The sequence below is a fragment of the Hypanus sabinus genome, chromosome 11 (assembly GCF_030144855.1).
Source record: "Hypanus sabinus isolate sHypSab1 chromosome 11, sHypSab1.hap1, whole genome shotgun sequence".
In the NCBI taxonomy this organism is placed as follows: domain Eukaryota; kingdom Metazoa; phylum Chordata; class Chondrichthyes; order Myliobatiformes; family Dasyatidae; genus Hypanus; species Hypanus sabinus.
In genome coordinates this window covers 43,659,772-43,672,114 of record NC_082716.1, presented here as the reverse complement: position 1 = coordinate 43,672,114, position 12,343 = coordinate 43,659,772, and the positions used below count along the sequence as shown (strand labels likewise).

At 37.4% G+C, this 12,343-nt stretch overlaps 1 protein-coding gene across 1 annotated transcript in view; it reads left to right on the top strand.

Moving 5' to 3' along the window:
* LOC132401902 (zinc finger FYVE domain-containing protein 9-like) overlaps positions 1 to 12,343 on the top strand; it is a 148,510-nt gene that overhangs the window by 117,506 nt on the left and 18,661 nt on the right. The window contains exons 13-16 of the mRNA XM_059984242.1: positions 4,043 to 4,193; positions 4,357 to 4,437; positions 4,812 to 4,974; positions 6,414 to 6,519. Of these exons, the coding sequence (XP_059840225.1) occupies positions 4,043 to 4,193; positions 4,357 to 4,437; positions 4,812 to 4,974; positions 6,414 to 6,519 (501 nt within the window). The remainder of the gene's footprint in view (positions 1 to 4,042; positions 4,194 to 4,356; positions 4,438 to 4,811; positions 4,975 to 6,413; positions 6,520 to 12,343) is intronic.

The window sequence follows — 12,343 nt, the reverse complement described above, 5'->3', positions numbered from 1 at the left end:
GCATCTATGGAGGGAAATAAACAGTTGATGTTTTGGGCCGAGGTCCTTCATCAAGGCTGGAAAAGAAGCCATACTGAGAAGATAGGGGGAGAGGAAGGAGTACAAGTTGGCAGGTTTTAGGTGAGACCAGACAAGGGGGAAGGTAGGTGGGTGGGGCAGGGGGTATGACGTAAAAAGCTGGAAGGTGATGGTGGCATGAACATTAATATCTAACATCTGTTATCCATTACTCTATTTTCTGCCGTATACATCCCCAACCCTTTTTTGTTTACCCTATTCTGGTGGCCCTCTCACTTCTTAAAGTCAAGTTCAAGTTTATTGTCATTCAATAATACATATTATATACATATATCCAACCAAATGAAACAATGTTCCTTCAGACCAAGGTGCACAACACAGTATGTATAATCACACACAATACAAAGTAATATTACCATAAATACATGAACAAGTAATAAAATATATTCCAGAGATTGGCATTTAGCACAAGGTGTATTTATGACACTAGTCTGAAAGTAAAGAGTATAATACTACTGGTGCTTCATAAGTGATGAGAACTGGTGATGGAGGGCATGGGAAAAGAAGCTGATCCCATCCTAACAGGTTTTTGTCCTAATGCTATGGTACTTCCTGCCTGATTGTAGGAGATCAAAGAAATTGTGGAACAGATGGGAAGGATCCTTGACAATGCCGTGCATACACAGTGCTCCTGATAAATATCTCAGATAGGTGGAAGGGGGACTCTGAAGTTCCTCTCAGCAGTCCTTGCAATTCTTTGTAGGGTCTTGTACTCAGATGTCTTGCAATTCCCATACCAGACAGTGATGTGACTGGTCAGGACACACTCAATGATGCTTCTGTAAAAATTGGTTAGAGTGGGAGAAGGTGTGGGGAGAGAAAGAGCCTTGCTTGCCTACATATCCTCAGGAAGTGAAGACGCTGCTGTGCTTATGTGAATAAAGATGCGTTGATGTACTTGGTGAGGTAGTCCATTATATGCACTCGCAGAAACTTGGTGCTCCTAAATCTCTCCGCAGAGGTCATTTATCTGCAGTGAGGAATAGTCAGCCTGCACCTTCCTAAAGTCTACCATTCTACAAGCCACACTGCATCCTTTCTGTATGTCTCTTCTCTCCTCTGCCCTCATGACCTGTCCATCACCTCCATCTGGTTTCCCACCTCCTTTCCTTTATTCCAGTACCCTCTCCTATCAAATTCCTTCTTCAGCCCTTTATCTCTTCCACCTATCACCTTCCAGCTTCTCACAACATGTTCCCTTCCCCACCCACCTATCTTCCCCTTCACCTGGTCTCATCATTTCACCTGCCAGCTTAGACTCCTCCCCCTTCCCACCCCCAGTTTATTCTAGCTTCTATCCCATTGCTTTCTAGTCCTGACGAAGGGCTTCAGCCCAAAACTTTGACTGTTTATTTCCCTCTTTAGATGCTGCTTGACCTGCTGTGTTCTTCCAGCATTTTGTATGTGTTGCTCAAGTTTTCCAGCACCTGCGGAATCTCTTGTCTCTTTTACCCGGCCTTACATAGCTGGATCCTGGACTACCTGTCAGATTTCTGGCAGGAGGTAAGAGTGGGCTCCCTCACCTCTGACCTTCAACACAGGTGCCTCTTAGGGCTGTGTACTAAGCCCCCTCCTTTACTCTCTGTATACCCATGACTGTGTCGCCATCCACAGCTCGACTCTGCAAATTAAATAAATGATGACACTACACTGATTGACCTAATCTCAAATAATAATGAGGCAGCCTACAGAGAAGAAGTCATCACCCTGACACAGTGGTGACAAGAAAGCAACCTCTCCCTCAATGTCACAAAAGCGGAGGAGCTGGTTGTGCACTATAGGAGCAATGGAGACAGGCTAACCCCGAATGACATCTATGGATCTGAGGTTGAGAGGGTGAACAGCTTTAAAAATCACCAAGGATCTCACGTTAACTGTACATACCAGCAGTGTGGTGAAAAAGGCACAACAGTGCCTCTTTCACCTCAGACAGTTTAATAAGTTTGGCATGGGGCCACAAATCCTACAAACTTTCTATAGGGGCACAGTTGAGAGCACCCTGACTGGCTACATTACTGCCTGGTATGGGAACTGTACTTCCCTCAATCGCAGGACTCTGCAGAGAGTGGCGTGGACAGCCCAGCGCATCTGTAGATGTGCATTTCCCACTATTCAGGACATTTAGAAAGACAAGTGTGTAAAAAGGGCCCAAAGGATCATTGGAGACTCAAGTCACCCCAAGCACAAACTGTTCTAGCTGCTACCATCCAGGAAATAGTTCCGCAGCATAAAAGCCAGGACCAACAGGATCCGGGACAGCTTCTTCCACCAGGCCATCAGACTGATTAATTCATGCTGATGCAACTGTATCTCTATAATACTGTTGTACATAATACTGATTATAAATTACTATAATTGCACCTAACATGTTTAGACAGAAACATAACGTAAATATTTTTATTCATGTATATGAAAGATATAAGTAATAAAGTCAATTCAATTCAAGAGGCAGCTTTGTTGTGAGGAAACCAGATTTCATGGGAAAGTTTTAGATACTATCATTCATTCTTTGTGAGGGAAGAAGAAGAAAGACCCAGCAAATTAGCAAATCCATAACCAAGCTAGAAGACAAGATACGATTCAAGAATTAACAAAAGCATTGGGGATTTGCATAAATATAAAATAATAGGTTAAAAACAAATGCTGGAAATATTCAGTGGATGGGGATGGAAGGGTTTGAGGAATCATTAAAGTTGATCACTTTCAACTTAAAACATTATCTCTGGTGTTTTATCTCTCCTTAGACGCTGGCTGAGTGGCTGGGAATTTCTAACACTTGTATTTCATATTGTCAGCATCTTAGTTATTTTTAGCTTAATAAAACAAGAACATTGGAATAGGATTATAACTGACTTGTATTCAAATGATCAGTACTATAGATTATTGCACCTCGGGTTGATTAGTAAATAGGCAGCTGGACAAAATTTATATGTTGGAGTTAAGTGTGATATCACTGAACTTTTATTATCCTACAAAAATACTAAATATTAGATTCGTATCGCCGTCTTGCATTCTGTTTTGAAACTCAAGTGTGTTTTCACCATGTTTAGATATGAGCTGCCCCATGTAGCTATAATGAAGATGGAAATTTTTGTTTTGGAAATGAATTGAGTGTCCAAAAAAAGGTGAAGTGATGATTAGATTCTACTTCAATAAATACTGCTGAATGATGTGCTTGGGATTTAAATCCATTTTCTAAATGCTGTGTAGATAGTAAAGGGTGATTTCTTAAAGTTTATAGATTAAAAGTAGGAAAGGACTAATATTCAAACATAAAAGGCAGTTGATAAGTAGCATTTAAATTTATGGAAAAATAAGTGTTGAAGTCTAATTACAATATATAGGGATAAAATGAATATAATGATCAAAATATGTGGATTGTAATAGCTGCATAAACTGTGTATTGGTGTCTGAGTAAATATTTGTAATTTTTCCAAAGTATTGGGATGCAACTAGACTTTAAGTGGGATGAGCTCATGATGGGAAGGAAGTGGTGTCTTAACACTAAGTGCAGCAGATTGTGGTAGGAAAACAGAACTGCATCATTTTAAGAAAGCTAATTGAACTTTAGTTAAATTGAACTTTTTGTTCATCCCATCCTTTCATCACTAAATACCATGTATTCCATTGTGATCAACATAACCAGCATTTACTAAAGCATTTAAATGGTCAGGAATCTTTATACTGGTCATTCTAATGTTTGCATAGCAGATACTAATCTGTTATCAATGTTATGGATATGTAACTCATATAAACATAACTCACCTGATCTTGAAATTAACCTAAAGCTTGACACTGAATGCAGTTTTGGATTTTTGCTTTAGCTTGGTTTACATCTGTCATGTGTGATTTATATTCTGTTATTGCACAAGATAACTTGTGTAGATGGTTATGGAGTTTTAATACCTTAAAAGAAAATTTGTAATTATCTGTCTTTCCTTAATGTGGGGCCTTTTTGATGAAGATGATGAAGGCAATGAACAAATCGAATGAGCACGTGTTGGCATTTGGAGCTTGCTTCAATGAGAAGGCAGATTCACATTTGGTGTGTGTTCAAAATGATGATGGGAACTACCAAACACAAGCCATAAGTATCCACAACCAGCCTAGAAAGGGTATGTGCTTGTGAAGTTGCGTCATCTTTTCCTAATTTAAAATTAGATTATAACTGTTCAAGTCATTAAAAGAAAAGACATTAACTCTTGTAGCAGTAAATGAACTTTGAAATAATCCAGAGTGAACAAAATTGACAAAATTTCTATAAATTCTTTTTTGCAGTAACTGGAGCCAGTTTCTTTGTGTTCAGTGGCGCTCTGAAATCATCTTCTGGCTACCTGGCCAAATCTAGCATTGTTGAAGGTATGATGGTAGAAAGTTTGTAATAAAGTCAAAGATCAATTTTAGATTTGGGATTCATTACTTTTGAGATTGATATTTTAACAAATGCAAAACACAGTGTCATGCCAAGACAAAAGGTAAGTTTTGATCTATATCAAAAGATGGGAGTTCTATATTGCACAATGATACAAATAATATTCTAAAAGTAATAAGTCTTTGACTTGGGGAGAGTAAAATACTACTCTGGTTTCTTAGTTCTGTTCAACATTCATTTGGATTACCCATAACCTGATTGTGTTTTGCATTTGGGTTAAACGTTATGGAATTCATATCTCTAAAAACGTAAGATGTGTGCTATGTTGTCATTGTTATTCTGCTGTATCTTTTATTTTCAGATGGTATGATGGTGCAAATCTCAGCTGAAACAATGGATTCTCTACGACAGGCAATTCGAGAAATGAAAGACTTTACCATAACCTGTGGCAAAACAGATGCTGAAGAAACGCAGGAGCATGTTCACATCCATTGGACAGAAGATGACAAAAATATCAACAAAGGGTATTTGATTTAAATTGTTGGTATAAGAAAATAGAATAAATCGGATTGTGGTTAATTGGGACACACTGGGATCAGTATAAAAATGACAAACTCCCATTTAACTGCATAACAAATTATGTATTTAAATACAGAACAAATTAGAACACTGTCAATACTACTGGTGTTTGTCATATTTGGCAATGACAAGAAACCTGTGTGGGAGAGTTTTTAAGAGCGGAACAATGGGTGGTTCTACTCTCTTGGTCTCTGTTGTCTGGGACAAGAAGAAGTCACAACTGGGGTCTTCCCTGGTTGCAGTGTATGACAATGATTACTTCTATGCCTTGTCATGCCCTTCACTCTCCGTGTAGCATTGCAGAACTGGCTTCCTGGCCACTTGATTTCACTGTAGATCTTGTCCGCTGGAACTGACTTTGCATGCTAGGACAGTCATGTCCTTATCCCACCATGGTATGAGACCTGCCGCCAACCCTCACCTGGTTTAGCCCACCTGTCAGTGTACCAGGGTGCAGCCTCTGTTACGTGCAAACAGCTACTTGGAGCTGAGAGTCCAGTGGGGACCAAAGGTAACATTCAAGATGACTGTCAATACCTTCAAATTCTTTGTAGTTCCTACCTTGAAGTAGTATAATCATTTTATTCTCGCTCCCGCTTCTGGCATTTCCAAGTCTTACTGCTTATTTCTCACCAACTATCAGACAAAAATCACTGCTTTTTGAATACAAATGCATGCAACTGTGTTTTAAAAACTGACCACTCAAAGCACAGTGTAGTGTCTTAATGGCTACATGATGTGCATGTGACTGACATTAGTTAGAACATGTTTGGCAGCAGTCTTCTGTTCCAATTAAGTGGCATATTGTCCCAAATAAACAAGCGAATCCTGGCTATGTTTTTTGATTTGTTTTTGTTCTTTGAGTTGTCCCAGATAGCAGCTGCCCCGATTAACCGGTGGCCCAATTAACCGGAATCCACTGTAATCATGTTTTATAGATCTAAGGTTCTTCCATTGAAGATTAGGGATTTGTGTGGATTAGTGAAGCATAATTAGTAGCTGCAATCAGAAATAATGATGAAATGTTGCAAACTTCTCTTGGTTCCTGTGCAAAATTACTGTACATTTTTATTTCTCAAGAGCCACAAGAAAGAAATATAAACAGAGATCATTTGCTGCTGGGGAATAGTGTTTAAGATGGCTGTCCATATCCCTCCCTCCAACTCCCCCCCACCCTCACCAATTTAGAATGACCCACAGTCTGAAATTCTCTCTTGTTTGAAAGTAGAGCTCCCAATAATTTATAAAAATGAAGTTGCTACTTTTATTGTGACAAGCTTATTAAAATGCAGATTGGTATATATGCTTGTCATAGAGTCATTAGTGTTTCAGTTTTCAAAATTATCACTGGATTAATTTGAACTTTGTGCTTCAACATTTGTAGTCTCATCAGTCCAATTGATGGCAAATCCATGGATGAAATTCCAAGTGTGAAGATATTTCATGGTTCAGAATTCAAAACAAATGGCAAAGTCATTAGATGGACAGAGGTAATGGAGCAATACATTGAAATATTGTTTCTGGTCACATTTTGCATATTTCTTGGATGTCCAAAAATAGGTGTCACTTTTCATTAGAGACAGAAAATGTATTGCTGCTTTCTATTGCTGTTCTGCCAATTAAGGTTATATTATCATAGTTTTGCTCAGATCCCCAAGCAGATAATTTACAAAATTTATTTTGCGCACCTGATTCCCACGTTCAGATTGCTTGTGTACATAGCAAACAAAACAAATTTCAACAAAGATCCCAATGGAATTCCTCTCCCCACCTTGAATGACATAATGGGGTGACATGGGAAAATCTGAAAGAAACTATCCATGAAAGTTTTCCGGAAGCCCTTGACAAGATGTCAAAGCCCCATATTCCACTTTGCTGTGTGTCAAAGACTTCAAGATAGTAGTAAAACACAATTTAAAATATGAAAAATACTAAAAACAAATCATGAATAATGTCCTTTTTGCTTTCTAACTCCCTCGCCCCCAATTTTCCCTTGCCCACACCCCAATACCATCCTACTCCCATGATTAAATGTTACCTCATAAAGGGAAACAATGAAAGATTCAGCTCCAGCTCAATTACCAAGCATAGCCAAAAAATACTAGGCAGAGTTCATTGGTAAGCTTGAGCTCACAGATTATGTGGGAGTCCTGAAAGTTATCCATTGTATGTTGATAGTGCTAAATGGAGTAACAACAAAACGGCCTACTATATCTTGGCTGATATTAAGCTTTTTAAAAATTATTTTAATACATTTTCTACATAACTATAGATAAAAAAAAACCAGATCAAAATGAAGAACATTGATACAGTGCAAAAATAAACATACAATAACAATATGATACAAAGAAAGATAATTGAGAAAGCACCCAAATTGAAGACAAGTAAAATTAGTATCCTCCCCAAGCCCCACAACACAAAAAAAACTCCAGACCAACCACAACACAATATAGAGAATATAAATCAGGACAGTCAAACCCCCAAAGCTGTAAATACACTTAGCAACAGAAGATATTAATGTCTACTACCAAAAGAAAAAGGAGCTGAAGCAAGGGACCGAAAAAAAAACCTTAGTTAAGAGGAAGGTTATGAAAGTACTCAATAAAAGGTCCCCAGACCTTATGGAACTTTAAATCCGAATTAAGAACTGAATAATGAATTTTTTCAAGGTCTAAGCAGGCCATAATATCATTGAGCTTGCGTGAGCGGGGCAACATCTCTCCATCTAAGGAAGATTAAATGTCTAGCCAGGAAAGAGGCAAAAGATAATATTCGACACTTAGTCGAACTCAGACGTAAATCTGTCTCACCCCAGAAACCGAACAAAGCAATTAAAGGGTTTGGTTCTAGGTGGTGATTCAGAATGTACAATAACGTTATGAAGACATCTTTCCAAAATTTCTCCAAGCTAGGACAAAACCAGTACATATGAATGAGAGAGGCCTCGCCCCTTTTGCATTTATCACAAAGCGGACTAATGTTAAGGTAAAATCGAGATAATTTAGATTTAGATATATGGGTTCTATGGACAATCTTAAACTGTAAAAGGCAATGGCGAGCACAAAGAGAGGTTGAATTAACCGATTTGAGGATCGAGTCCCAAGTCTCATCAGATAAGGAGGTATTTAAATCCTGCTCCCATGCCATTTTAATTTTATCCACAGAGGCACGTCGTAAGGCTGCTAATTTATCTCGAATAAATGATATTAAACCTTTACCTAGTGGATTAATGGAAAGAAATAAGTCCATAACATTTTTCTCAGGCATTTCAGGGAAGTTAGGAATTAAAGGAATAATAAAGTGTCTAATTTGGAGATATCTAAAAAAAATGAGCATTGGGCAGATTGAACTTAGCAGAGAGCTGTTGAAAAGAAGCGAAGCGATTATCAATAAAAAGATCTTCAAAATGTCTAATGTCCTTCCTATACCAATCATGGAATACTGAGTCATACGTAGTAGGTAAAAAAAGGTGATTATGTAAGATAGGGCTAGAAATGGAAAAACCATGGAAACCATAAAATTTCCTAAACTGAGCCCATATACGCAAAGTGTGTCTAACAAGAGGATTAACTATTAATCTGGACAAACTACTAGGGAGTACAGAGCCAAGAAGTGCAGAGATAGATAATACTTTAGTGGAGCTCAACTCCATTGCCACCCAATTAGGGCACTCGGGTTGGCCATGGAAAAAAGACCAAAAGGTAGCACAACATATATTGGCTGCCCAATAATATAAACGAAAGTTAGGTAAAGCCATGCCACCCTCTTTTTTAGGTTTTTGGAGATAGAGCTTATTAATTCTAGAGCGCTTATTCTTCCACAGATACAACAAAATAATAGTCTAAGGAATCAAAAAAAGATTTAGGAATAAAAATTGAGATTGATTGAAATAAATATAAAAGTTTAGGGAGAACATACATTTTAATAACATTAATATGACCTACCAAAGATATAGATAGAGGTGACCATTGTAACAGACTGTTTTATAGTATATGAAAGATTGGCAAAATTTTCACGAAAGAGATCTTTAAACTTCCTTGTGACTGTAATCCCAAGATAAGTAAATTGATTATGATCTACTTTAAAAGGGAGATCACGAAATGTTAATTCTTGTGCTTCTTTATTAATTGGGAAAAGTTCGCTCTTATGTAAATTAAGTTTATAGCCAGAGAACTGGTTAAAACTGGTCAAGAAGTGAAAACATTGGAGGTAAGGATGTAGACGGATTTGAAAGAAAAAGTAATAAGTCATCAGCATAAAGAGAAACTTTATGCTCAACACCCACTCTCCAAATCCCGGTCAATTCAGGACAATTTCGAAATGCTATCGCCAAAGGTTCTATAGCCAAATCAAAGAGAAAGGGACTTAAAGGGCATCCCTGACGGGTGCCAAGTTTGAGATTAAATAACTGGGATTCCTGAAAATTAGTTAAAACAGAGGCAGTAGGACACAAATACAGCAATTTGATCCAAGAGATGAAACTTTGACCGAAGACAAATTTTTCTAAAACTGCAAAAAAGGTAGTTCCACTCTATACGATCAACTGCTTTCTCCGCATCGAGGGAAATAACACATTCAGGAATCCCAGTTGGAGGTGAATATAAAATGTTAAATAAACGCCAAATGTTTAAAAAAAGGAAGACGGTTTTTAATAAAACCAGTTTGGTCATCAGAAATAATAGAGGGAATAACAGTTTCTAATCTATAAGCCAAAACTTTAGCCAAGATTTTAACATCAACATTAAGCAAAGAAATCGGCCTATACGAGGAACACTCTGTTGGGTCTTTACCCTTTTTTAATAAAAGAATAATAGATGCCTCATTAAAAGAGGGTGGCAATTTGCTGTAATTAAACGGGTCAGATAATACTGAGAATAACTGAGGAGAAAGAAGTGAAGAGAATAATATATAAAATTCTACGGGGAACCCATCGGGTCCAGGAGATGTCCCTGAGGACAGTGCAGAAATTGCAAAAGATGTTTCTTCTGATGATATAGACGCATTAAGTTTGGCTTTAAAATCAGATGAAAGCGAAGGAATATTCAGATTATTTAAAAAATGTTCAACAGAGATATGTTAATTCAAAGATTCAGAGGAATAAAGTCGAGAATAGAAATTTTTAAATGCGTCATTGATTTCTAAGTGATCCGATGTAAAGTCTCCATTCTCCTTCTGGATCTTTGTAATATGTTGTTTGGCTTTGGAACGCCTCAGCTGATTGGCTAGAAATTTACCAGATTTGTCACCATGAATATAAAAGCGACTCTTACTTTCAAGAAGTTGGTGTTCGACAGGTTGAGTAGACAGAAGATTAAATTTAGTTTGAAGTTCTATACGCTTCTTGTATAGTTCAGGATTCTTAGTTTGAGCATACAGTTGATCCAATTCTTTAATCTGATTAATGAGGTCTAATCGATCTGCACAGGACTTTCTATTAAGATTTGCTGTATAGGAGATTATTTGACCCCTCAAATATGCTTTCATGGCATCCCAGACAATCTGGGATGACACTTCAGGTGATGTATTGGTGTTAAAATAAAAGGTTATCTGATCCTTAGTAAATTTTAGAAAATCATCATCCGATAATAAAGTCGAATCAAACCGCCAGTGTTTAATCCTCTGAGGGAGACCAGGAAAGTTTAAAGACAAAGTAATTGTGGCATGGTCAGAAATCAGTATACTCTGATAGTCACAAGAATAGACAAATGGAATGAGTTGGTTATCGAGTAAGAAGTAGTCAATTCTAGTAAAGGTATGGTGAACATGTGGAAAAAAAAGAATAATTTCTCTCAGTAGGATGAAGGAAACGCCATATATCAGAGATACCATAATTAGAGAGAAACGATTGGATAGCTAAGGCAGATTTAGTAGGTGGTCTAGTAACAGAGGACGATCGATCCAAATTAGGATCTAACCAACAATTGAAGTCATCACCCAGTATAAGAGAGTATGAGTTTAAGTCTGGTAGTGAGGAAAAAAAACATTCAAAAAAATTAACATCATCAAAATTGGGGGCATACAGGTTTGCTAGTACAACTTTAGTATTATATAGTTTACCAGAAACAATAATAAAACGGCCATTTGTATCAGATATTCAGATATCTTATTATGGAGTTCAAAAGGAATATTTGAGTTAATAAGGATGGAGACCCCCCCCCAGCTTTGGCGGCAAAGGATGAATGAAAATGCTGACCCGCCCACTTTGACAAAAGCCGGGAGTTATCAGAACAACGGATATGAGTTTCTTGAAGGAAAGCAATGTCAGCTTTGAGTTGTTTAATATGTGAGAATACCTTCCTTCTTTTAACAGAATGATTCAATCCCTTTACATTCCAGCTCACAAATTTAAGTGTACTAGCCATTATCAATTGTTAATGCATAGAAGGCAGCAGGCATATAAAAAGTCAAGCAGTACAATAACAGTCTGGGAGCAAAAATGTAAACATAGATTCGTAGAATCAAAACATAAACATGTCCTGAGTAACAAAGGAAAGCAAAAGAAACAGTGAGTGGTGTTAGAACTGGAGAATCCACCCCACCCTCGCAACCCAAAACTAGACGGCTACCAAAAAAAGCAGCTAGCTCTACCAAAAAAATTAACCCAAATATGACTTCCAGTTCTGTGTCATTAACAACAGTTCTGTATAAATACTATAGCAAATGGTAACTAGTTTATGCACTAGAAAACATAATTACAAATAGGAACAACTTCAGCAGAAGTATAAAACTTAATACAAAGAAAATCAGAAGAAAACTAAAACTAACCTACCCGCGAAAAATTTAAGAAGATTAAAAGAAGAAAAAAAGGGAGGGAGAAAAGGGGGAAATTATAGATTCGAGGAGAGTACTTATCAACCATTTACAGAAAAAAAAAGCAAAACTTAAACTGTGAATCAACCAACTCGGAGGCCTTCAATAAAAACTCCAAACCTCCAAAACAAGTTAGAGTCAATTGTAGAACTCTATAGATAAAAATATACAAGAATAAAATAGATTACACAAGTACAATCTAAACGTCCACAGGGAAACATTAAACTCAGATTATCTATTTAGAAAAAACGCACCAACTCCAGGGAGAGATTGTCTACAGCCCTTAGAGTTTCAATAGATAATGTCCGAGTTATTCAAGTAAAGTCTTGAGTCCGGAAAAAATAATTTTACTACGAGAGGTACTTATCCACCATTTTAGAAGATCCAACCGGGTTCCGAAGAAGACTGGATGGCCGGAAGACTTGCAACAAATGCCTTAGCCTCCTTCACCAATTTAAACCACTTATATTCTCCAGTAGTAAGCGTAATTCGGAGATCGGCTGG